The following is a 26,157-nucleotide window of genomic DNA, read 5'->3' on the forward strand; positions in this document are numbered from 1 at the left end:
GAGGTGAATCAGTTGTAGCCAAACCTGTCAGTAGACAAAAGGCTCTGGAGGCAGGAAGGACTGTGTGGCTCTGAGTTGGAACACCCCCTCGAGTCTTAACTGGTCTTAGTTTTCTTCTTGTTGGCTTTATGTGATGCCAAGGCAGTGGTGACAGTGGTGACCCTCTAACGAGTCACGTTTGGTTGTGATGTTTCAAATTAATCACCAAAATTAAGTATTACTTCAAAACACTCTCACACTGCAAAAGTAATAAAATGACCAGCCATCAAACTATTAGCTGGCTTCTTTAGCTGGAAGCACTCTGCTCACCACAAATATTATAATTGACCCCATTAGAACAAAGGTTTTGGCATCCTTATGAAAGAGAGTTTCAGTCTGTTGTGCATTAAATTGGAATTGAAACTAAAATAAAAAATGAAAGTCAACAAACCCTACCCTTTGAATCTGAAGGTGCTACACACATAGGTGGGAACATGTTAACCTCGGAAAGTTGTGGTACCATCTCGGTGGAAATTTATCGGCTCTTTCACCGAGTGCCAGCTTCCAAATTCAAGCCAAACCTTGACCTTCCTGAGAAAATCTGCTGTGCTTTAGCGGACCACAAGCCTCCAAGAGCTCATTCTGTGGGAGAGAGAGGGCTCTGGAATCAGTGCTGGTCTCCACAAAATGTTCCAAACACAGCGCAGGCCAAATCGCCAGTCATGGTACCCAGCGCCCAATGACTCAGGGTCTGTCTTCACCTTGTCAGAGGGACTAAACACTCGGACTCATAAGTTCTGTAGCTCCAGGGCTTCCAACTCTGGACACGGAGGACCTCAATCTCAGCGGCATTTGGAGATTTCTCGAATTAGACCTGGTTCTGGAGCCAAGAGGTTCCCAAAAGTGGGCAATAGCCCTAAAAAATCTGGACTGTTATTATGAAATCATTTTCTGAGCATAGCTCAGATACCATCAGTGGATAAAGGGTTTTAAAGAACTACTTGTTTCATTACAAAGAGCTCATTGGCTCTTTCAGTCTTTTGCTGCTCAAACATGAGGTTATTCTGCAATGCAACTTTTTTCAGTTGAGTAAAGAGTAAAAGTTCTTCCTATATTTTTAAAAATGTGTATATGGTGTGTTAGTAGCTATAACATACCCAAATCCTCCCACAGGTCCTGTAAGCGTCCATGGGTAGGCCCCTAATTTCTGACTTTGGTGGAGTTACTCTGAGTGTAACATTGTGCTGCAAAACGTATGAAAACAATCCAAAAAACGAATAGTTCTCCATTTATTTAGCATGCTAACTCGCATATTAATTACGAGGTCCACATTAAAGGGTCCACAATGCCACAAAAACGATATGGTTCAGCCCTGTAGTAGAAAAGAGGCCAATCTTCTTTTAAGAACCATTCCCTGATGTACCTTTTAAGGTTTAAAGAACCTACACATAACGTAATAGCTGTAATAGTACTGTGAAAGTGTTTCTCAAAGAACCATTTGCTGCATGTTTTTAAGGGAAATCCATTTAATTACAAAAGAACTGTTATATAATATAGAGGTTTTTTAAACTTCTTCAAATCTGCTCTGGAAATTCTTTAAGGCTTAGGCTTAAGCCAGGACTTGGAAACTGGCTCTGAGTGTGCATTATAAAAAGTGCAGAAGTGCGTTCTCTGCAGCAATCATCAAAACGTGTCATTTGACCAGGAGTGTTTAACCCTATAACCCTCAGAAGAAAGAGGAAAAGTGTTTTCTCCTGGCCGTGAGGAATGAGGAGAAGAAAATGACGTTGGCTGAAAAAAAAAAAAGGCAAAAAGTTTGGGCTCTGTCCAAAACCACAAACTACTTTACTACACACACTACACTAATGCATGCACTGTGGATGGCGGGGTTCTGTTTTTGACATGCTACAGCAGTACGTAGATGTGGGTGGAAACTACATACTCAAGCACATGTTGCAGAGTGGATTTGTGTTGTTTGAGTAGTTCCGTTATTGATAGAAGTTGTATGTTGTCAGGTAATCTATGGCGGTTCTTGAACTCTAGTGGAAATCAAGCTCTTACCCTTGTTAGCATGAGTTACATGAGTTTGAAAGTCCAGTGTTTCAAAGGCAAACACAAAACAAGGATTAAGGCAGACATGGTTTCTGAGGTCACAGACCTAAAGAGCCAATCCGGCGATTTGTGGGGCCGGAAGTGGCAGAGGGGTGATTGATTAATGAGTGAAGTAAATCCTTATTCATAAATATGTACTGAAAGAAGGCAAAAGTATAGAGTTTACATCTAAGCCCCTGTGAAGCTATTATTGACACATATAAATATATATGGAAATATGTCAATTTAAAGGACATAGATGAGGTTGAAGTGCACAGTTCTTCATATTATGTGCATATATCATGACTGGACCAATAGAGCTGCCATAGAATTCCATTGAAAATTAAGGGTTTTCCTTCTCCTATAAAGTTGCTACTTTTGGAGATACATGTTTTGGACCTTGAGCTGCTACATTTGTACTGTATTGTACTGTAGGGCTGTACCATATCGTATCGTTCATTTTTTAAATGATAAAATATAAATATTGTGATATTGAAGGGGAAACACAACAAATCGGTTTCACCACCCCTCGAGCAGAAGCACTATGTTGAGGACGAGGAAGATCAATAATGCCATTATAATTGTTCAACAGCCAATGAGCTCTAACCCAAGCAGATAAACTTCTCAGCGTAGCTACTATACTGTTTACTGCATTCGTTTTGTTATTTGCTGTGAAGATTTAATATTATTTTACATATAATATTAATATAAATGTTATTTTGTTGCAATAGATTGTTTATTAGTGTTTTGTCATATCGCCAAATACAGGAGGTCCTCGGGTTACGTCAGTCCCGAGTTACGATGTTTCATGGTTACGACACATCTCCCATTTACTGTATAAAGCCTTGTTTCGACTCAAGTGGTTTTGCGTCGTAAACGTCGTAACGTGAACTTCGTGTTTGGTGTACGCAGCGGAAGAATACACGGTTACGTGGCTCGGGATAATTGGGGGGGGGGGGTTGGGGGGTTTACTGTGATGAACAAGTATTCAACGTATGTACATATGTTCCGACTTACACCAAAAATTGGTTTACGACGCAATGTAGGAACGGATCAATGTCGTAAGTCGAGGACCCCCTGTATATCGTTATCACCACAGTACCTTGAAATATCGTGATATTATTTTAGGGCCATATCGCCCACCCTTACGTCTAGTCACATTGTTTTTAAGCTGGCAACTTTGACCTCTGCTGGTCATGAACATGGTTTTGAACCTGGACTTGTACAGAATTGTAGTCCCAGTGGTGAAACTTCATGGGGAACATTTTTTAGGTTTAAGATTAACCTGTGTGTGTCGTAAAGTGTGCCATCTGAGTGTTCAAACCTCTGCACGCAACTGTATTTAACACAATATCCCTCAAAAATGTGGGAAAGACTGTTCTACTGGTCACTAAAAACGAGGAGCAGAATATGACGTTGGCTGAAAAAAGCTCAAAGGGAAATTTAGGCCGCATCCAAAACCACACAATACTTTACTACACACACTATACTAATCATGCACTTCTTAAAAACCAAGGTTGTTACAGAGTCAGGGATGCCACCCGGGATTTTGGGGCCCACTGAGACAAACTACCCAAAGATCTAATAGTTTTTTTTATGGCCCCCATTGGTCACTGGCTCTTAACTTTTAACCCCCCGTATGGGGACTTACAGTGTAGAGGGTTTCACTGCTGTGTTCATGGGTTCAGTTCCCAGCTCTGGCAGGAAAAGCTTCACTATAGTAAATATGAGTCCTTGGGCAAGACGCCTAACACTGAATAGTGAATAGTGTCAGACATAAGAAGGCTATAAATGTAAGAGGTTTGCTTGAGCTGCTATTTTGTAATCTACTTTTACTCAAGTTGCTATTATGTTTGGTTCTTTTTACCCGACTTATTGTATTTGTTCTAAATAACGACACATTTACTGGAGTATGAACGCAGGGTCTGGTAACGGTTAGTGTGGCAGTTTGTGGTTTGGGACACAGCCCCAGTCTTTTGTCACTCACCTTCGCTGCCGCTCTGTTTGCCGCTGTTCGCCCCCATCGTGCCCCGCGCTCCAAGCCTCAGAGCCGGGCATAATCTATCCGCCCCTGCCCTTCACCTCCATACACTCCCAGCAGCGCGAAGAGACGGGGCAACCCAGAAGAAGACACAGGGTAAGCAGCGGTAAACTCCACCGTTATCCGCTTAAGGCTGCTCCGCGGCGCTGAAACACATCCATAAGGGCGCAGCAGAAGAGAGAAAAAAACGGAACACAGCTGTAGAGAAGGTCCTAGAGAAATTTCCAGACGCGGTGCGCAAAAAGCGTAGAAAGTTGCTGAACGTGCCTCATGCCTGATGGATAGAGAGCAGGCATGCAAGAAAAAAAAGAAAAGAAGCAGATGAAGAAAAAAAGAAAAAGTTAGAGCTGTTGCGTCAGTAGTGGACCGCGCACGCGCTCCTGCCCGGCCCCACGCGCACAGTTCACTTAATGCATACAATGTGTATAAAGAGAATCACAAGAAAAAGTTCAGTAGACATGAATACAGCTATTAGAGTAAGAATAAGGACTGAAGAAGAGGAAGATAAAGATGTCTGTCTCTTTGTCTTTAACTTGCGGTTGAATGTCCCCTCAGAAAACACGAATATTTCTAGGGACTTCGTCCACGAGGGAATTTTCGTAAGCGACTCTATGGCTGAGTTTTGGATTCTCCAATATCTGAAGCCTATTTCATATGAAGGTCCCTTATACAGCCTGCAATGCGCCCCCTGCTGGTCAGAGTTTCATAGTTGATATATATATAGATAGATAGCTCTATAGTATCTGCTGACGTTTGGTCAAATTCAAATTGTTTTGTCCATTTTCTAGAATAACAATGAGTAAACCTACTCTAGACAACGCCATTTTTGAATGACACCAAAAAAAGCTTTATTTGTGCACCTAATATGTCACGTTCATTTACTTCCAGCATGTTAACTGCAGCAGATGAACGGAAACAGTCTGAAACATGCCACGGAAGATGGTGCAGCAATTATATCAAGCTCTTTAGCTTTGAGGCAGCACAGTGCCAGACATCTGTTAGCCAACATAACAGAACTGCAGAGTTAGTGTCCTCTTCCAGGCGTGCAGAGCTGTTTAATGGTGTTATTTTAGCTTCAGTTCAAAAAGATGCAATGGTCCTTTGCATGTCTCAGTGGAAGCATGTGCTGACACCTCCCTTAAGCTGTGGACCATCAGGGGATCCGTGGAGGCCTAATAATTAGGCTACATTATGAATGTAATCTGAATTAAGACACTATAAACTTAATATATTTAAACATTGAGGAGGACCAGAGGATTAGGAGGGCACCATTTGAGAGTGGGCTAAATCTGGGCCTAGTTATAATCATTCGTTCACTTATTCCTTGTTTGTAACTGCTGTCCAGTTGAGGGTTGCGGTGGCTGTGGAGCCTACCTGGAATCACTGGGCACAGGGCAGGAACACACCCTGGACACAGTGCCAGTCCATCACAGGGCATATTGTTATATATGAAATATGTATTTATAAATTGCATATTTGGTGTGTTTACAGTTGAAAAGTAAAACACTCTGTCAGTTGTTTGCTCTTTTGGTCGTTTGCCAGACATTTGCTAAGGTCCCTGGAGAAGTTACACTATAACCCAAGCACGTAGTTTGTTTATGTGTGAATTGTAGCATGTAGTTTGTTTACCTGAAAGGCTTTCCCAGTGTTGCGGTAAATCTCCTTCAGCCCTAATGCTAAGTCATATATTCTCATATGACAATATCGGATAGGCCTTGCTTATTATCATAATGGAGGCCTATCTCTCCTACAGACCTGGACACACTAGATTACTTTCAGTTTTCAAGCATTATTTCCAAATTCTTCTTGATGTTGACAGATGAATGCCTGCCAAATGCAGAGGTGGGATGTAATTACTTCCATTCACACAGTTCCAGGGACCATTTAAATAAAAATAAAAAAAAAAAACTTTACTCAGTTCCCTGCCGAACCGCAGTGGAACATCTTACATCCAGCATCTTTCAGCACAAAATTAAAGTTTCCCATTCTTCTCTTTCTGGGATGCTCATGGTCCAAAATAAATGGTGAAATTTTCCAAACTAAGACATGGGAGCAAAGCTAAGCCCAGGAGCTGTGAAAACAGAACCAGAGGAAATAAAACATAGAAAGGAATTAAGAACTAAATGGGAAGCGTTAAAATGCTTTAAAAAGATTATTCACAAATATGGGGTGACCAAACGTCCTCTTTTACCCGGACATGTTCTCTTTTTTAGACTTAAAAAAATGTCCGGGCGGAATTTCACAAACGTCCGGCATTTTGTTTTTCTAGAGCTTACATAGAACTTCGAGAAGTTTCGTTCACAAACTAGTCCCGCCCTCCCCTACTCCGATTGGTTCGCTTGAGTGAGAAGGGGGCGTAAAATCTTCTGATTGGACGGTCTGACTGTAGAGCTACCGTTATTGGTCGATAACTTTCTCTGTAAACATTTAATTGGTCAGTCTACACGTCAGTAGTCGTCCACCCCCCAATCCCATCACAGATCTGGTCACCCAACCTGTAACCATTGATGAAGGGCTAGAAGATGACTTTAACACAAACTGTGCAGCAAAAGATTAGCTATTCTGTCTGACCGTACAAGATGGACAAACAAGGCGAGTGTGTCTAATACAGTAACAAGTGAGTAGGCACAGTGATAAAAAATAAAAAAACAGAAGTACTGCAGTAGTGTCTGATCCACACGTCAGTGTCACTCCACCACCTAAATGGACTGGTATGGGCACTGACTATTGGAGAACAGGTTTAAAGTGAGTAGAGCTTTGCAGTAACTGTAAAACTAAAAAGTGCACCTTTATGGTTAGAGAAACTAATAAAATGACAATGAGAGTAGAACAGAACGTCTTGCTTTGCCTAGGCGCCAATAAACTCAATGCAATACCTTTCCTCCAAAACAGATGGCGACACTAACAGCTCCACTTCGATTATACAAAATGGCTGAATCCCAAATGGACTCCCTATTCCTGAGGTAGTGCACTAGGTAGGAAGATAAAACGAAGTCTCGCATCGAAACAATGAATAAAATCTCTAACAAATAACCATTCGAGTCTCGTACGTGTTAATATTTCACACACAGTCCACTATACTGCAGCAGAGGCGAGAATTTGAAGACTTATATAGTGCACTCTGTAGGGAGTCCGATGAAATTGAGACACGACCAGCCGTTTATTCCGGGGCAACACTGAACTTGTGGCTGTGCTGTAAGTGTTTGATGGTTTATGGCTCATTTTAGCCAGTTTATTGCCATGATAGTCTGTATTATCTCTTTTATTATTGACAAAAATACTAAACACGTATTCAGTAGTGTAAGCACCTGTATTAGCGCTTCTAAAGTGATTTAAAGAAAGCTAAATGTGGCTAATGTTTAGCTCTAACGTTACCGCAGATCAGTTAAAAGTCAAGTGGAGCTCTTACTGATTTATTTTTTGTTTTATTGAGTGTTTTAACAGAAAAGAACGACTTATTTCCCTCAATTATTAATTCTCTGGCATCTTAGTCGCTGCAATAAAACACACTTTACATAGTGGCTGGGTACGTTTTTACATTACGTGAAGATATGTTTCTTCTCTTTAAAATTTATGGTTAAGGATAAAAGGCTGTACTTTGTTTACACGAACCATTTAAAAATAATATTTTAACCTCCACGTGTATGTCCTCATTTTATGTCCTTCGCTGACCATGTAGGAGGACTCTGTAGTTCCACATACAGGCTGTAATCCTGCTGATTTAATACGTACTTCGTTAGCTTCCTTTCACCCTGTTCTCTAATGTCCAGGACTCCCATAGGACCACCACAGAGATCAGTTGGGTCAGTCTTGGCACTGCAATTACACTGACGTAGTGGTGCAGTGTGTTATGTGCTACGCTGATACACCAACCAAAAATATCCAGTCAACATCATCTTGTGAGCAGTGTCCTGTGACCAGATCAAGGACTAGAAGATGACTAACACGGTGTGCAGCAAAAGATGAGTCACTGTGTCGGACTACCTCTGGAAGGTGTATCTAAAAGAGCGTAAACTGAGTGTTCACCGTGTTTAAAAACTCCAGTAGCACTGCTGTGTCTGATCCATTTATATCTGTGCAACACACACTAATCACTACAACGACATGAGGGTCGCTGCTGTGCTGAGAATGATCCACCTTCCAATTCATACCTGCTCTGTGATGGTCCCCTTCTTAAATAGTAAGAATGTAGTGGGAGTAAAAACAAGAAGGACATTTTAATGTGAATGTAGGACTGTGCTGGGATCTGAATTATTACAGTAAGTGAATGGTTTTATGAATGTAATTATCAGATGATAATATTAGAGTTGGACTAGGTTCTAATTTGCAGCTGACAAAGCTTACGAGTGTTAGAGCTCTTATCTTTAGTAAGATGAAAGTGTGTTTTTTTTTTTCCTACTCAGATTTCTGTCTTTCTTGCTCTAGGAATGATGCAACAGCTATGGCCACCAGCCCAATGCTCCATGAACGAATCAAGGCAGCCAAGGAGCTGCTAGAGCGCGTGGACCTGTTATGCAGTCGCCAGCCCAGAGAGGTGGAAGGTCGGGCCAAGCTGTGCAGTAAACTTCGTGCCGAGCTCAAGTTCTTAGAGAAAGTGGAAGCTGGGAAGGTTGTGATTAAGGAGTCACATCTGCAGAGCACCAATCTCACTCACCTGAGAGCTATCGTGGAGTCGGCTGAGAGCCTGGAGGACGTTGTGAGTGTTCTGCACGTGTTTGCTTACGAGGGCCCTGATGGGCAGAAGCAGACCTTGGTGGTGGATGTAGTTGCCAATGGGGGACACACGTGGGTTAAGGCCATTGGACGCAAGGCGGAGGCTTTGCACAATATCTGGCAGGGCAGGGGTCAGTATGGGGACAAAAGTGTGATCCGACAGGCTGAAGATTTCCTGGAGGCAAGCTGCCAGCAGCCGGTCCAGTACAGCAATCCCCATATCATCTTTGCCTTCTACAACGGTGTATCCAGCCCTATGGCAGACAGACTCAGAGAAATGGGCATCTCTGTGAGGGGTGACATTGTTGCCGTGAACACTGTCGTAGGCGTGGGAGAGGATGACGAACAAGGAGAGGAGGATGATGGTGATCATGAAGGTGAGGAAGATGATGGATTTGGAGAAGATGAGTTGGAGCCTGAAAAAAGGGCTGCGGAAGAAGAGAACGACGATGAAGATGACGACGAGGATGATGAGGACTCCGACATCATGCACACTCGTGTGGATCGGGACACAATTGTGGCAAGCTTGGCTTTCCCCACTGAAGTGAAGGTGGAGGTCTGCAACCGAGTTAATTTAGACATCACCACGTTAATCACATATGTGTCCTCTCTAAGCCATGGAAACTGCCATTACACCTTCAGGGAGCAAGTCCTGACTGAGCAGGCTGCTCAGGAGCGCCAGGAGAAAGTCTTGCCCAAGCTGGAGGAGTTTATGAAGGGCAAGGAGCTGTTTGCCTGTCATTCTGCTGTTCACGACTTCCGCGTGATCTTGGATACGCTTGGCGGGCCTGGAGAAAAAGTCAGAGCCGAGGAACTGCTTGCCCGGGTAACCGTGGTGCCCGACGAGCCTTCAGAACGCACGCAGCGACTGGTCACCAGCTCCAAGGTGAACCGCAGATCGCTGATGATCTTTGGGACAGGAGACTGCCTGCGAGCTGTGACGATGACTGCCAACAGTGGATTTGTGCGTGCTGCTGCTAACCAGGGGGTGCGCTACAGCGTGTTTGTCCATCAACCTCGGGCTTTGACAGAGGGAAAGGAATGGAGAGCCACACCTATATGAAAAAAATAGAAAGTATTGAAACTGTAAAAATATGGTTCCCAAATGCTGATCCTGAAGAACTCCTAGGGAGTGATTTATGAAGCTGGATTCCTCTATATTAATCTGATATATCACACACACACACACACACCTCCCCTAAGTTCAGAACCCGTTGACACAAAACATGTTCACAATAATTCAGTGGGAAGTAGATTTTGTTCGGTTTCTGTTCTAAGTGTAACAACACACTCCAGCGTTTTACTGCCTGGTGAAAGACCAGATTCATAATGCATAATGCAGATTAAGTTTAGATTTAGAGTAAAATGGTTATCTTATTTTCCTGAATCCTATTTTCCCACTTCAACCCACTCCCATTGGACGAGCCTCAATTTTTGGCCCAAGATCTCTGGTTTAGTGAGAAATCCTGCTTTGTGATTCCGCTCCACCTGTCCCAGGTGTGTAGAGTGTAAACACCAAAATATGCAGATCAGGGGTACTTCAGGACCAACGGAGGACTGGCTTAAAACGGCTGAGTGTTACAACGTAAAACGGCACTTTAAATGCAACAACTGAAAAGATCCACTATATTCTAAGCTTAATATGAAACACTTGCAAGTGGCGCAAACTGTGGGAGTTACACAACTGGCTGTTAATAGGCAGTGTGAGCTGGATTGTGGTTGGCCCTCTACAGTATGTAATCTCCATTGCTGTGAGCTCAGTGCCACAACTGTGGCCAGCACAAATGTCAAAAATACCAAATGTCATGTATATGTCACGTGTCATACAAAACCACAGATACTGTGCCCTCTTTGTATCCTGTGAGTTCCTGTCATCGGAAAACCCTATTTGTTATTTTTGTTTTCAAAGTTTGTTTTCCCACCTGTATGTTCTGACATGGTGTTTGAATCACTGTATCCCATTGGACCTGTTTTCTTTGCACAAGGAAAGCACAGTTAAAATAAATATCAAAAAAATTTGGTGCAACACTTGTTTTGCTGAATGAAAGTATGACCTAATGGTGTAATTCTGCTGGATTTTGGGGGAGTTACCGGAGTGAGTCCTGGATTGGTAGGTTACACTTAAAATGTGTATGTAAAGTAAAAGTGTAAGACATTTAGGTATTATATCACAGGTAAAATGTCCCTCAAATGAATATATGTGCTGCTTCAGATAAACCATTTCACAAGAGAATTTAAAAATCCCACTATTTATTAATGCCAAAACAAATGTGGAATATTCCACAAGTCACACGTTAAGAAGGTATTTCATCATCTGAATTTCTTCACGAATAAAAGTACATTCTCATATTTTTATTTAACTTTGCAACTCATGAAATTATCAGGTAATTATTAGAATGTTTATTGTTAAATATATATTTTAACGTGTATTTAAATTCAACTGTTTTAAAAGGTTTATAATATTCTAGTTATGAGATATTAAGATATGATTTTACGTTCATTGTTATACAATGAGGTCGTAATTATAAGATAATCATAACTGAGAAAGTACATGAGAGAGATTAGCTCGGTGCTAACTGACAGGGGTTTAAGGGAACTTCCCTGTTTGAAGCGCCCCTGGAGAGACACAGATACACACACACGCGTTTGTTTTTGTGATTTATCGAGACGTGAAATAGTCTTCCCTTCATTTCGTAAAGCCCTTTTCTAACATAGTTAATAAATATTATTATTGTACCCTTCACAATGAACTTAACACGTGTCCTCAACACAAAATGCTATCATTTACATGGTGGGGACCAGCTCGTGGTCCCCACAACGTAATAAATCCCTGGCGCGCGCACACACGGAGTCGAGGGCAGTTTGTTGTCATGAGCCCGTGACGTCACTGGGAGGGAGGGCAGCTACAAAACAAGATGCCAAACTTACCGCTGGTTGAAAGCAGAGAGTGGAGAGAAATGTGTTTTACAGCAGTGTAGAGCGGCTCTGTGAGAGTGACTGTAATTATGGCCGAGGGAACCGTGCGGACGGAGTAGTGTTAACAGTTTACAGTTTGTATATTCTAAACTGCACTGAGAGGACTTCGCTAGCTTAGCCTACCTAGCTTAGCTAACTTTACATTAGCCTCCTGTAACAGCCTGATTTTAACAAAGTTAAAATACCTAAGACTATCGTTTTTGCTGGTAAAAGTACAACCGGAGGACTCTTCCCTGGGCCAGAATACGTCTTCTGTAATCCCAAGACTTCGATCAGATTTGGACCGGACCGGACCGGGTAGGTATGTGGGGTAAACTGCGCTTTAAACAGTGCTTCATGTAATTGAACGGTGTATGTTTGGTTTGACAGCTCGGTGAAATCTGCCTGACTAAGAAAGTACTAATTGTGGTGGTGTGTTATAGCTACCTGACTTTCTGGAGTCCGGACCGTGACATAAAGCCAGGGTAGTGACTCAGTGAATGGGCTTTGACTCTTCAGCTGATTTACACACACCACACAGGCTTTTTAAAGCCCCTTAAACCCTCTCCCAGTGTGGTTCAGTGAAGGTGTGAAATAAAACAAGTGTCAGTTTATTTCTGCATTTGTCAAGGTTTTGAAGGTAATATCAGTGTTGCCTTTGGGATTTGTCCAGAGCAGTCCATATCCGTTACCACACCCAAACTGACCACACTTTGGCCCTGGGGATTCTCAAATGGTGACGGAGGGCAGCCACATCTGTCTAGAAACACCACACCACTGACTGTCTAACCAGCTACACTGGGGTGGTGTCTGAGACAGGGATTAAGCCTAGTCCTGGTCTACACAGTGATTTGAATTGGGATTTTCCATTGAAAGGAGGATATAGTCCAAGACTGGGTTTAATCTCTGTCTCGGAAACTACCCCTACGGTGTGTGCAAGAGTTTTTAGAGATCTGCTCATATAACGTTTCTTCAGGACTTTGATAAGGTGTTGCGTCACTCCAACTCATCACAAATGTTGGATGGAGCTGAATGTATCCAAAAGAAGTGGTTTCTGTACTCCACTACCTACAACTGAGGGTCTCAATGATTGAAATTTAATTCCATGTACTCCTAGTAAAATGTAATTAACCAATTAATTGCAATGTACAGTATAAAGGTTCAGATTACTTTTCAGTACTGAGGATGTCCATTATAGATTCAGAAAACATATGACAATGTAATATATCAAATTAAAGGTAAATAGCACTATAACGCCCACCCCAAATACCAAACATGTTATGCATCAGCTGTCAGAATATATATTATTTTCCTGTTTCTAGCATCAGTTATTGGCTTAACTGTTCTGTAGCATTAGGTAAAACTAATATGAAGTCGTCTTTCTTCACTGGGAAGAATTGAGTGCAAGCAAACACAGAATAATTGACTTAATTTGAGGAAATGCAGTCTCTATACCTTCTCTATTCTTACTTTCATACTTTGTAAAAACATGACTAGTGTAATCTATGGTTACTCATGTTCCTTTTTGAAAACCTAAACCCAAAGCTTGCTGTAAAAGACTCAACAGGATGGGTTCCAGTTGGGTTCACCTTTCACAATGCACAGGACCTACAGCCTCTGGCAACCGAGTGGAGTAATAAATGATGGAACAGCTGGAGTATGAATCGGAAAAGTAGGCTTTTATTTCTTAAGACAGATATGAACAGTATTTTGGAAAGCAGTGAAGACCAGAGTCGCAGAATCCAACTTAAACAGTGCAGTTGGGAAAGGAGCAATCAATTGAAACAATGGCTGAAACACCCTGTAGAAATCTTGAGACGTAGATATTCATTTTTAGTTTAAAAATGGTTAGTAATCCAGTTTGCATTTTGCATTCTCTCACTTTTAGAAGAGACCTGCTGGGATGGTTTTGAATGAGAGCTCCTTGTCCACCTTCTGCTTTTGTGCATTTCCCCTGATTATGGCATGTTCACAAATGAACAAAAGGGCTGTTTACCACTATCTTTGTGTCAAACCCAAGATGACCAACTGTCACTAGATCTCCAACTATCAATATAAAAAATTAATCGGCAATTAAATATTTTCTTTTAAATTTCCAATTACTAAGAATTAAGAGTCTTAAAAGACGTCAAACTTTACTGATATATATTTTAGAGGGTAAGCCTTAAAAAACAAACACGTAAAAATAGGATTTAACAAGAAATCAATCACAACGCAAGTTTAAAATGTTCTTTATCACCCACCAAATTGGCAACTGAGTACTGCCAGTAAATCAAACATGTTTTGAAATAGCAACTCATTTGAAACCTCTTCTGTTCCACTTCTGTATCCTTGTTGATACTGTGGCAGTAGGAAGTAAACCACACAGTATCTTTACTCTGTGTTTAAATTTAAAGATGCACCCGTTCACTAAATGGCAGGTTGTACTGCTATGATTAGGTCAATTCTAGCACTGGATTTCCTACAGTACCAATACAGCAGGAGTATATCATTGTAATATGAAAAGACATTTGAATACCTACTATGCACCTCCAATATATAACCATAAAAGATGAATTGTATTTTAACATAGTAATCGATTTATCAAATTTCCTAGCCCAAGTATTATAGACTGCAAGCTAGAACAGACTGATCTCCTTTGTAGACATGTCAGTACTGTTTCTTATTCATTATTAGCAAGAGCAGAACTGATAAAACTGACATGTTCTTTCAGTTTTAGTTCCGTCAGGCCATGATGTCACTGCCCGGGTGTAAGAGAACAGATGAATTCAGTTATGGCTCTGTAAAGGAGCTCTATTGTTGTTGCCTGACACAAACAGAGCGGGAACAGGGCGCCTCTCTCCTGTATGCCTGGGTGTTTACATGTTCCGTTCACTTGTTGCAATATAATACACCGCAATGTATCATTTTTTTTTCCTTACCTAGGTTGACCTTACGCAGCAGTCTCCTCTTACTTCCTTCAGTTCCCATCGAGATGGCGGCCAACAAACCCAAGGTACAGAACTCTCTGGCCCTTCACAAAGTGATCATGGTGGGCAGCGGTGGAGTGGGAAAATCTGCGCTTACATTACAGTTCATGTATGATGAGGTAGGACTTAGTTAATATCTTCATTATCACCTGAAATATGTGCATTTGATGCAAGGGGCTGGGGTGGTTACACATTTCGTTCCAACTCAGCAAGCGCCCACTCTTTGAAGACTGAGGCCTTCTGGAAACATGATGCTACATCAGCCCTTTGTGAATAACACCCAGACACTAACAGGTCTCTATTTCCATACTTCTCAGTTTGTAGAGGACTATGAGCCCACAAAAGCTGACAGCTACAGAAAAAAAGTTGTACTGGATGGTGAGGAGGTCCAGATTGATATACTGGATACAGCTGGTCAGGAAGATTATGCTGCCATTCGGGACAACTACTTCCGGAGTGGAGAAGGATTCCTCTGTGTGTTCTCCATCACTGAATCAGAGTCATTTGCTGCGACAGCTGACTTTAGGTAAAGTAATGCTGTAAAAGCTCTGTACAAATAAGATATTGGCAAATTTGTAGACAACACCACACTGTAAGGAGCAGTTTACTCAATGCTGGTATGTTTGACGTTTAAAGCTTCACCAACAGAAGTAGTTGAGGTAGCTTCTTCACCCTCTTAATTATTTGTGACTAGCAAACGTACAGGTGCCTCGTTCTCAAAAGAAATAACAGTGGTGCACTTTCCCTGGGCTTAACCTTAAAGAGAAAATGGCATTGATTTTGCGTTATATTTTGATGTGTCAATGGAAAGAGAATGGTCCTGTATTTTTACTACAGTTAGGCAATGTCAGTGTTACTGTAGGTTAAACTTCAGTATCATCCTCTATGATCTTTGATAGCTCAGTGCAGTTAACACTAAGTGGGAGTATTCTCTTGGTAGTGCTGAAAAATTCGAAGCATTTCCTGATTTAATCTTGATAGGATCGCTCTAATGTGGTCCTAAAATTTGTCCAAAATGCTTGTAAACATTTGTTACAAAGTATTCTGTGTCTCAGAGAGCAGATACTGAGAGTTAAGGAGGATGAAAACGTGCCCTTCCTGCTGGTTGGAAACAAGTCAGATCTGGAAGACCGGCGACAGGTGGGAGCGGAAGAGGCCAAAGTCCGAGCTAATCAGTGGGAAGTCAGCTACGTCGAGACCTCTGCCAAAACCCGCGCCAACGTGGACAAGGTACATGATACACACTGAGCACCCTGCATCACTAATTCCTACTTTCTGATGCTGTTTCAGAAATAGTCTTAAAGGCTAAGCACCACTTAATGGACCTCCATGAATATTCCACATTATTGTAGTTACTGACATATATAAGTATGAATTAAAAGGAAAATAGTAGCTTAATTTGCTTTAAAACCGACAATTTTAATAAATTGATGGAAAAACCCGAGCTCTCTACGGAAATTCTTGAACGCGACCGTGACGCCACTGGTGGACAACAGCCGAACAACGCCGCGGTAAAACACCGTTATGACCGACTGTTATGACAGTATCTAGCTAAATAACCAACATTATTCATGACAATAGCCTAGCAATAAGCTAAACTCAAATGTAGAGGTACCGTTATTCTTGTAAATGTGATCGAAGTCGAACTCGAATTCCTCCGACACTATAAACCTCCGTAATGCAGCTACGTAGCCGAGTATAATCTGAGCACCGAGTTTAGCGAGTCAAGCTAACGTTAACTAACACCAACTAAAACAGGCGAAGTGAGTGTCCTTACCCTGTTTACCTCCATGTTACAGAGGCTCTTGAACACCTTTCGTTGGTGTCCTTACATGCCCATATTGTTGGTAAAGCGCCAGTGACCAACGGTCTTTTAAACCTTATTCCTTCAATTAGTAAGAAATAACATGTTTTCTGACTATCAATAAACACAAGTTAGGAACTCAAATTCCACTGTATTTATTTGTTTGACACTTTCATAGAGCTGGTGCTTAGCCTTTTAAAAAAAATAAAATAAATAAATAAATAAAAAACCCTATCCTTTTACAGGTGTTTTTTGATCTTATGCGACAAATAAGAGCTAGGAAAATGGAGGATGGCAAAGAGAAGAATGGAAAAAAGAAGGGGAAGAGTTTGGCAAAACGGATTCGAGAGAGATGTTGCATCTTATAACGTCAGTCTATAAAAGCCGACGCGGAATTCTGGGCATCGTTTCTGATCCTGACTTGCTTCCCTCTATGCTACTGAACTTTATCAGCTTTGTTTTTCTTTTACAATCTATATTTTCATTCATTTTTGAGGGATGTTAAATCAGGTATGTATGCTTATATGTACTTGAAGCATAAGAAGCTACTCAAAACTTGAGCAGTTTTAGATAAAAACGCTGAAGACACTGAAGAACTTAAGGTATAACCTGATTAATTTACTATCTGAGAAGCCATTTAACTTAAATATATGACTACAACAATGATAAAGGGAAAATTTATCAAGTTACCTTTTTTCAAACTATTCTTTAAAAAGGTATTGAGAATATAATTTATTACCCAAAAAAATAATAATGCTTGACTTCAGACTTCTAAATGTTGCTCAGGCACGCTCCAGTTTGTCCATTTCATGTAGTTATGGATCTGTAGCTATGGATCAATGCATGTGTGTAATAATTTAAGCACTTAAACTAGAATTTCAAGTACTTCCTACCACACTGACTGGGAATTATGAGCCATCTTTAAATGATGGAGTTGAAGGAGTTAGCCCTTAAAACACTAGCATTTAGACATAACATGTAGGCACACTATTTTTGTTCTTTACTGTACTACGAATCTTCAACTTTAAATTAAGTTATCCTGTAAGAACAAACTAAATTTAGTTATGAAGAAAATGAAACTACTGTTGATAAGACGTTGTTCAGAGAAAACCTCTAGATCAGCTCTAGCTACTGGAAGGAAGTCTGTTTGTTGTCAATATTCACAATGTTTGACAAGCTTTCTAAACTAACAACAGTCTTGTACTACACAATCAGTTTGGGTTTATAGTGTAATATTTAACCCAAAGAATACATTAGTAAATACCATATTTTATATATTTATGATGTGCATTATGGCTTTGGCCTCACCGCTCTTGTATGTTCCTTTATTCATTTCAATGTCCACATTTCATTTAGTCAATGAGCTGTGAATGTTTTCAGAATTGCCATTTGTAGAAACATACATTTGAGGGCTATAATACAGTCATTGTTTCTTTGTAAAACTATAGTTAGAAGACTGCTATGAAAAGGGCTGATTTCTACCAAATTTTAAGATGCAGATCCTATAGAGCATCACACAAGAGACATCACCTGACTACGTGGGGTATGTTATTGCGGTAAATTGTAGTATGATACAAAAGAACAAGAATGGCACTTTTTTGTATCAGTATTTCATCAGTAGCTGTGCAAGATTAACTCATTTTTTTTAACACTTTAATGTTCAGTTGTAGACATGTACAGCTGATGTAACATACCTCTGACATACCAGCTTTGCTAATCATTTGCTGACTGAATGATCTGATGTGGCCAGTTCGCATTATGGAAAATAAATATTTCATACTAACTAGTCTACACTCTCTAGCACCCATTGTTGGACATATTTATTGTAAACCTCAGAAGAAGTACTGTTTACTGGCTAGTGTTTCTGTTTTGTTTTTGTTCACAATGCCATGGGGTAATGATGCTAGAGCTACTACTACGACTACTCAGCTGATGCCTTCTGGTACTTTATGTTCTGTTGAGTAAAGAACATGTATAACTTAAAGCCAAACACACAAAATAAAAACATGAGATTTTAATATAAATCCAGTGCTTGGTGTTCTGTTGTGGTCCAATTGTTCTGATGAACTTACCTGTCAATTTTGATGTTCTACTGTTTTTATCCACATATGTTCCTTCTATTATAATAATGGGCATTTTTATGTTATAAACAAAAGGAAGTGACACTATAGATTGGAGTTATAATAAGTTAAGGATCATTATTTTGAAGAAAGAGCCATAGGTTTGGATTAGATTTCACATTACTGCCAGTAACAGCAGATTACATTTATGACAGAAACAGAATCACGAATCACGCTTTAGAACATTCAAATATAGAAACTAAAAACAGTCATAATACAACTTAATGTGGACAGTCTGCTGATCCAAGTCCATCAACAAAAGGAGGTTAAAAACAAGTTTTGTGTAATATCAAATACGTAATATTTTCACAGACTTCAAAGGAACAAATGCATTAACAGATATGTTGTTTTAACTGATGTAACCTGATTGTTATACTTAAGCATTTAGAAAATCCTGAGCCTCAAAGAATGAAAAAGATCAAATTGAAATTATCCTAACAAACATCTCTGCATGTTTTCCTTGTAACAAAATTGGAGCTTAACAGCAGCTATTACTGAGCTTTTGGTTTTAAATCAGTTCACATTTTTTCTGTTTTAAGAAGAAACAAAAAACGTTGACAAATCCAAGTTAAAATTAAAGATTCTAAAAAATATAGTCCAATGTGTACAAAATTGAAAAACAATGCCTAGAAAAACGTGTTCTAGTGCTGGTACAATGTAAGAATGGTGTGGATTCTGAGGTAGACAGATGCCCAAACCTCATGTGATGTGCCCACAATCAACTCCACTGGAGCTGAAGAACAGAAGATGGGGTCCAACATTGCTGGCAATGACTCCCATAGTCAAAATGAACATAAAATATAAAAAGGATAGAAGAATGTCTCTCAGCATACAAACAGGCTGCTGTATAAAATTTAAAAGCTGCAACGACTTTGCAGGAGTTATTGCTACCGTCGGGTCCATTTTGCCATTGTTACTACACCAACAGCTCCCTCCTTGTCCCAAACCTGAGCAAGGGCAGAGCTAATGCTGCTCAATAAAAGCAGGTGTGAAGTACTGTCACTTCCAAGACTAGTTTCAACTAGAGGTTCAATTGGAGCTGTAGTACCTGCCTTTCCTGCCTGTGTTTGTAGCTTGCTGGGTGCTGCATTTGGACTGAGTATCTGTGACTGAGATAGGCTGGAGATTAGCCCATGGATCTTCAAGCATAGACGGTTTGTAATACTTGTCCATATCATTTCCCCCTCTCTCCCTGCCAAATGGTGTGGATGTCCGCGGTGAACCCTTAAGGAGACAATCGGTATGTAAAAAAAAAAAAAAAAAAAAAAAATGATAAATCACAATTAAATATAAGTTGCTATTCCACAAGACACTATGGAAGCCCACTGCCACCAGGTAGAGGAGAAAAAAAATGATTTGCTCTCATCTCAAAACAAGGACTAATTTCTAAATGCACTGACTAAGCATCTTAAAAACAATTACTTGAAATATTGATTTAATATCTCTAACATTTTGCAATTTTCTTGAATGATTAAATGGCAGGATATATTAAGGTTAAGTTATTAAATTAGTGAGAGAACAAAGTCATTATTTTGACATTCAAACGGGTGATTCTCCTTTGCCTTGTGACGATGAACAGGTTTAGGACACTGCTCAGGTCAAGAAACAAAAAAAAAAAGGCCCTGTAGATCGGGCTGGAGATGACTATTCGACAGCTCATCGTTTGTTCCACCTTAAATCGTGTAGCATTTATATTCTGGTACTTATTGAATTAAGATATAGAAATAATTGCTCAATGTTTGTTTTGAGACCCTAGGTTGAAATATGTCCAAACAAATCTAGTGAAAACCAAGTGCTTAAAATGTTAGCACATCCACTTTGAAACTAGCTAGTTCCAGTATCTGGGTTTTCTGACATCATAAACCCGAGGAGCCTATCCCATCAACTTCAAAGATCCGCAGGCGAGTGGCAGAGGGCCAAGCTACGACAGAGGTGGGAATTATTGAATATTCATGAACCCAAATAGTAAACTCCGAGTCAGAAAAGACATAATTTAAGGTGGAACTGGAAACTGAATAGAGCTGGCTAATGTAAACAGCTACATTTACAACAGCAACACGAATGTGTGGAAGTCTCTGTCAGACCCTAAATTACATATGACGCGGTCACAGCGGAGAGATTTACCTGAAATGCCCCACGGCGCTGCCCGGGGCTGGGGTAAAACGGCGGGTTTCTGCCGCCGCTCTGAGGCCTGCGTGGAGTGTGGGCCGGAGACCTACGGCTGAATTTACCGCCGCTGCCCCCTCTGCTGCCACTGAAGTCCCGCGGCGGTGTGTGCGGGGAGCCGCCATAGGGCCCGAATCGGGCCCCGTGCGGATGAGGCGGGTTTCCGAAGGCCCAGGGCGGAGAGGGTAGCAGCCCACCGGGCGGAGGGCTGCGAAACCCGGGCGCTCCGGGAAACGGCTGACGGAAATGTGGCCTCTGCATCGGAGCTGCTCAAATAACTGTTAACGTTACCGCAAAAAATGTTCAATATACACCGCCCCCTTCAGCCCTGTTTAAACCTGAACAGTTACCCTTCCCACAACTGAGGCAATGACCATAAATCCTGTTTAAAAATATGTAACTAAATCTTGTTCCCTCTCTCGAGTCAGCGCCACTGCTCCAGCACACCAAACAATAGAACATCCGCGGAAACACAGACCGGCACACAATCAGTTCCGGGGTAGTCCTCCTCTCTCTTCTCTAACGCTGTCTGTAATAAAATCTCATGAGGACCACAAGAATAGGTCCCCCTACGTGTCTTTGGGGTTATATAGGCCCATTCGCAGGTCGTTAAATAGTTCTGAGATATTTATGGGCGGTTCACACGTTTTTCACAGAGCTATTAAAAAAGAATAGCGCGACCATACCCCCTCCCCACACTGAAACCAATCCAAGAGCCAAACCACCACACCCTCTCCATTATTGAATTTATTCAATTTACTCATCGTACAAACGTGTGGTCAATTATTTTAAACGTATTTTTCAAGGAAATAAGCCTCTTGTAAATTTATAAAGCGTGTTATAGACAGACTGTTCGAGTCGCAGGCTCTGGTCTGGTACAACAGATGTGTACATTCAGACTGCCTTGCTATTCTAAAGAAAATGTAAATATGGCGACCTGATTTACAAAAATATAAATACAATGGTCCATTAAACATATATCCTGTGTTTGGATAGAAGTAATTGTTTTATGACCCACATTGCACAACATATTAGAGGTTCAGCCCTAATAATAATTCCCTTATGTAGGTAAATGATACACATTTCTGAGAATAATAAAACATAAAATTACTCAAAACGAGTTGGTGTAGTAGATGTTCTACAGTGTCTATGAAGAGCTGTTTGTCAGGTACTTATGCTAGCTTTGTCATTTGCAAGCTTTTATTTTCCATAATTTGTCTAACAGCAAAGATGTTATTCATATATTACAATATGATTATAACATATCTTCCCTCAGAGAAACAAAACCCTTTCACAGACATAAAATAATGTCCAGCATATTCATGTATGTCACGCAGGTATCTTTTTATAGTACAGACATCTGGTTTCTTTCAACTTCTTTGTGAGTTTCAGTTGAACGCTGCTTTACACACAAACTACTCTAGATGTCTTTGTTTACGTGTAGCCTATTAAAAGATTAGGGGGAGGAATCAACTAATCATAGACTGGTGCACACCATATGAACGTGAAGGTGTAGGTTTACATCTAAGACACATTTAAGTCATTATAGTGTGTTTACCTAGGAACTTACTTGTAAGTGTATCATTCTGATGAACAGAGAAGACATTTTAGGGGTTGAAACAGTGACCACAAGGGGAATTTAGTTTGTAGATGTGAAAAAGCTCCACAAGCAGGGGGAGCTGTTGGTGGAGGTTTTATTGTCTGCTTAAGTGGAAACAGACTTTGATGTGAAGTACATAGATGGATTTCTTCTGTTTAATGCATTAAAGTACGGTTTTGATGTAGTAAAATATTGATGTTCTAAGATACACCCACCCAGAGCCAAGGGTCAGCTCATATAAGCCTCCCAGCACTGGACTTCGAGGCAGTGAAACACTTGGAGTGGTTTGAATCTCCATCCAATACCTTTGAGATTGCCAGTACCATTGGGAGTGCCACAATCAACCTTATGGCTGGATGCAATCAAATCTATACAATATGTACCTTCAATAGAGTAGATGGAGTGTGACACAAACAATTATAGCTGAGGTCATTCTGGTATATTATTAGTTCTAGATCAAAAACTCCACTTCAACTCATCCCAAAGGTATTGGATAAAGCCACATCACCCCAGTCCACCTAAAGGGTTTTCCACCAAAAAGGGTGTTTCTACAACCATTTGTACATAACCGTGTACATCACTCTTTGTTAATGAATTGGAGACTGATTACAGAAAGCTAGCTTTTTGTAGCTTTGAAATATAGTCAGATTACATGCATAAATGGTCAGCTGTCTCCAAGTGACCCAATTATGTGCCATTCCTGTATAGGAGGGTCAGCCGCAATCACGTTCTCCTGGCACAAACAGGACTGTTCTCATTACTGAGTGAATTAAAAAACACAACAACAGCTCTTAATGGGGAAAGTTACGTGCCCCTTCCTGATGCCACAAAGACTGTGCTAAAGAAAACACTCCCAGAAATAAAAGGTTGGCACATGAGGTCATTCTTTGTGCTTAGTCATGGCTTTCCCAAGTATGGGACAGAAGGTTAATGGGACAGAAGTGTGTCAGTGATGTCAGCATGGATTGATCAGTCAACAATAAAATGGTGGGAACTGCAGTCTGTTGTCAATTTCCCAGACACTGACCTGTTTTCTTTTACCCTGTTTTTTTTGGGAGGGGCAAACATGTGCTGAGGGTCCCCCCACTTCAGTGACACAGTGCATGAGCACTTCAGTCCAGTACACAGATAACGACTTTTGTTGATCTACGATCACAGAATATACAATATGCTCTAATTATGAAAAAGTTTGTAGGCGTTCACTCTTTGAATTGTTTGCTGAAATAGCAGCCATTTATCCTCTGGGAGACACAGTTTAAAAATACTGCTGTGAAGATTTGATTGAATACAGCCATATAAACATCACTGAGGTCTGGTACTGATATCACATGATCGGATCTGGCTCACAAACACCACTCCAAGTCATCCCAGCAGTATACAGAGTTGGAGCATCATCACTTCAGAGAGTGCAGTTCCACTGCTTCACATCTTAATTCTGAGCAGGCAGAGGCAACCAGGAATGGCCAGGGATTTTAGGAGTTAATACCTATTGATAGATTAGAGCACCTCTACATATTAGCGGTGGTTAAAAGTTGTTCTGTGTGCGGTCAAAAGTTTCCAATCTTTATGATAGCCCAAACATATTGTAGTTTTGAATGTAATGCTCTTTCTCTGTCTGTAGATGTCATCTTTGCCTTAGCTATAACATATAAAAGAGGCATTCCACCCATTTAAAAAACCATTCTGCATAATTGACCCATTGAAATGGTTTATCATTCAGAGTGTTGATGAGTGTTGATGAGAGTGTGATGTGAAACATTACTGACTCTGACTGATTTCTTTACAGTGGTGTTGATACTGATCAGTGGTCCAATCACCATCCCAATAAGAGAAAATCCTTAATAGCAATAGTAGTAATAATAGTAATAAATATATTTAGGTTCTTTATTTAAATAAATAAGATTACATTACTTACATTTGTTAAATACATTTAAATATAACAGTTAAAGAAGAAATCACTCTCCAGCTAAAAGCATGTATCACATTTTAGTCTATTTTTGTGAATAGTTTACTACATCATTTGAACACAGCAGCAGTCCTTTACATTCATCATCATTCATTATCTGTAACCCTTATCCAGTTCAGGGTCGCGGTGGATCCAGAGCCTACCTGGAATCATTGGGCGCAAGGCGGGAATACACCCTGGAGGGGGCGCCAGTCCTTCACAGGGCAACACAGACAGTCACCTGGAGGAAACCCACGCAGACACAGGAAGAACACACCACACTCTTCACAGACAGTCACCCGGAGGAAACCCACAAAGACACAGGGAGAACACACCAACTCCTCACAGACAGTCACCCGGAGGAAACCCACGCAGACACAGGGAGAACACACCACACTCCTCACAGACAGTCACCCGGAGGAAACCCACGCAGACACAGGGAGAACACACCACACTCCTCACAGACAGTCACCCGGAGGAAACCCACGCAGACACAGGGAGAACACACCACACTCCTCACAGACAGTCACCCGGAGGAAACCCACGCAGACACAGGGAGAACACACCACACTCCTCACAGACAGTCACCCGGAGGAAACCCACGCAGACACAGGGAGAACACACCACACTCCTCACAGACAGTCACCCGGAGGAAACCCACGCAGACACAGGGAGAACACACCACACTCCTCACAGACAGTCACCCGGAGCGGGAATCGAACCCACAACCTCCAGGACCCTGAAGCTGTGTGACTGCGACAGCACCTGCTGCGCCACCGTTCTCCAAAATTATTCAGAATAATATCTTTTTACATCCACTTCTATTGAAACTTACAGTTTTTTTCTTTCTCCTGTAAAGTTATTATTTTGGGAGATACATTTTCTTAATTGTAGAGCAAAGAAATTGAATATGAAGCAAAAATGAGACAAAGGAGCCATATATGTTTAGCACCTTCATTGAAGGACTAGAACACTCCTAGGGTCCCTCTCAGAATTTACTTGATTTAAATATGTAAATGAATACCATTTCAATGTGTTTCTGGCTGGTAGCCCATTTACTGTGTAATGCATGTATCCATGTTGTCTGGGCATGTGTGGTAGAACTTATGTTGGGATATCTAAGCTGCTCTACTGTCTGTTACTGTGCACTGGGAGCTACTGTGTAACCAAATGCAAATTCTTTGTTGCCGACACATTTGGTCAAAAACATGATTCTGATTCTCATTTTGACTGTGGCAAAGTTCCTAATGATGTTTAACAAAATATTAAAAAATGAAGGCAATTATACCTTCATGAAAACATTTTCCGTAATACTAGAGAAACGTTTGAACAAACAAACCCAACTTTTTTGCAAAAGCGAATACACGTGCATGTCATTCTTCTCACTGAGGCCACACCTCGGTCCAGTCTGGACCAGGGGAAAACAGAGTTCCTCTGAAGTTTGAAGTCTCCCAGTACGTTGGGTACAGTCATGCTCTAATAATCAAATCTTGTCATTTGGCTTCATGCTTTGTTGATCACAAGCTATTCATACCCAGTGCTTTATTGTGCCTCTCTGTGGCTTTGCAGAATTTCCCTTTTGGATTGAAGCACCGGCAATCATTCATCCCTCAACTCTTCATGATCCCTCACTGAAAATGTATTTTTCAACTAAGTCTAGCCCGCCCATAATGCACTGGAGGGAAATAAAGCACAGACTGTGAAGCACGTCCAAATGTAATTGTGAGCATGTGACACATTGGCCGAATCCAGAACGATTCCCTGCATGACACAC

At 40.9% G+C, this 26,157-nt stretch overlaps 4 protein-coding genes across 9 annotated transcripts in view; 2 read left to right on the forward strand and 2 right to left on the reverse strand.

Moving 5' to 3' along the window:
* Positions 1–5,835, reverse strand: part of LOC136678946 (F-box/LRR-repeat protein 7) — a 42,978-nt gene extending 37,143 nt beyond the window's left edge. Inside the window, exons 1-2 of the mRNA XM_066657152.1 lie at positions 5,741–5,835; positions 4,058–4,385 (exon numbers count right to left, since the gene is read on the reverse strand). Coding sequence (XP_066513249.1) covers positions 4,058–4,094 — 37 coding nt within the window. The 5' untranslated portion in view covers positions 4,095–4,385; positions 5,741–5,835. The remainder of the gene's footprint in view (positions 1–4,057; positions 4,386–5,740) is intronic.
* Positions 5,836–6,608: 773 nt separating this feature from the next.
* LOC136679030 (UPF0415 protein C7orf25 homolog) lies at positions 6,609–10,814 on the forward strand. Of its 5 annotated transcripts, XM_066657290.1 has the most exons (3): positions 6,777–6,856; positions 7,004–7,086; positions 8,537–10,814. In XM_066657290.1, the coding sequence occupies exon 3, from the start codon at positions 8,553–8,555 to the stop codon at positions 9,885–9,887; it is 1,335 nt and encodes a 444-aa protein (XP_066513387.1). In that variant the 5' UTR covers positions 6,777–6,856; positions 7,004–7,086; positions 8,537–8,552; the 3' UTR covers positions 9,888–10,814. The 5 variants fall into 5 exon arrangements, with proteins under 5 accessions (XP_066513388.1, XP_066513385.1, XP_066513387.1 ...); XM_066657291.1 differs by lacking the exons at positions 6,777–6,856; positions 7,004–7,086 and adding an exon at positions 6,609–6,728; XM_066657288.1 differs by lacking the exon at positions 7,004–7,086 and having other exon boundaries at positions 6,736–6,856.
* Positions 10,815–11,733: 919 nt separating this feature from the next.
* Positions 11,734–18,571, forward strand: LOC136678015 (ras-related protein Ral-A-like). 2 transcript variants are annotated; one of them, XM_066655768.1, is made up of 5 exons: positions 11,734–12,097; positions 14,705–14,867; positions 15,066–15,274; positions 15,804–15,978; positions 16,798–18,571. In XM_066655768.1, the coding sequence occupies exons 2-5, from the start codon at positions 14,754–14,756 to the stop codon at positions 16,918–16,920; spliced, it is 621 nt and encodes a 206-aa protein (XP_066511865.1). In that variant the 5' UTR covers positions 11,734–12,097; positions 14,705–14,753; the 3' UTR covers positions 16,921–18,571. The 2 variants fall into 2 exon arrangements, with proteins under 2 accessions (XP_066511865.1, XP_066511866.1); XM_066655769.1 differs by having other exon boundaries at positions 11,734–12,101; positions 16,798–18,383.
* A 360-nt stretch (positions 18,572–18,931) lies between these two features.
* On the reverse strand, positions 18,932–21,332 carry LOC136678016 (M-phase-specific PLK1-interacting protein-like). The gene is made up of 2 exons (XM_066655770.1): positions 20,797–21,332; positions 18,932–19,896 (listed from the first exon to the last, which is right to left on the reverse strand). Exons 1-2 carry the CDS (start codon positions 21,097–21,099, stop codon positions 19,702–19,704), a joined length of 498 nt encoding a protein of 165 aa, XP_066511867.1. The 5' UTR covers positions 21,100–21,332; the 3' UTR covers positions 18,932–19,701.
* Positions 21,333–26,157: the final 4,825 nt, after the last annotated feature.

This window comes from Hoplias malabaricus, chromosome Y (assembly GCF_029633855.1).
Source record: "Hoplias malabaricus isolate fHopMal1 chromosome Y, fHopMal1.hap1, whole genome shotgun sequence".
NCBI lineage: Eukaryota > Metazoa > Chordata > Actinopteri > Characiformes > Erythrinidae > Hoplias > Hoplias malabaricus.

What these genes read in the sequence shown, in the direction of transcription:
- LOC136679030 (XM_066657288.1), top strand. Translation starts at nt 6,825, where the DNA reads ATGGGCACTGACTATTGGAGAACAGGTTTAAA. An exon ending in TATTGGAGAACAGGTTTAAA is followed by an intron (nt 6,857 to 8,536) that starts GTGAGTAGAGCT and finishes TTCTTGCTCTAG; the next exon opens with GAATGATGCAACAGCTATGG.
- LOC136678016 (XM_066655770.1), bottom strand. Translation starts at nt 21,099, where the DNA reads ATGCAGAGGCCACATTTCCGTCAGCCGTTTCCCGGAGCGCCCGGGTTT. An exon ending in AGCGCCGTGGGGCATTTCAG is followed by an intron (nt 19,897 to 20,796) that starts GTAAATCTCTCC and finishes TGTCTCCTTAAG; the next exon opens with GGTTCACCGCGGACATCCAC.
- LOC136678015 (XM_066655768.1), top strand. Translation starts at nt 14,754, where the DNA reads ATGGCGGCCAACAAACCCAAGGTACAGAACTCTCTGGCCCTTCACAAA. An exon ending in TACAGTTCATGTATGATGAG is followed by an intron (nt 14,868 to 15,065) that starts GTAGGACTTAGT and finishes CATACTTCTCAG; the next exon opens with TTTGTAGAGGACTATGAGCC. An exon ending in GCTGCGACAGCTGACTTTAG is followed by an intron (nt 15,275 to 15,803) that starts GTAAAGTAATGC and finishes TCTGTGTCTCAG; the next exon opens with AGAGCAGATACTGAGAGTTA.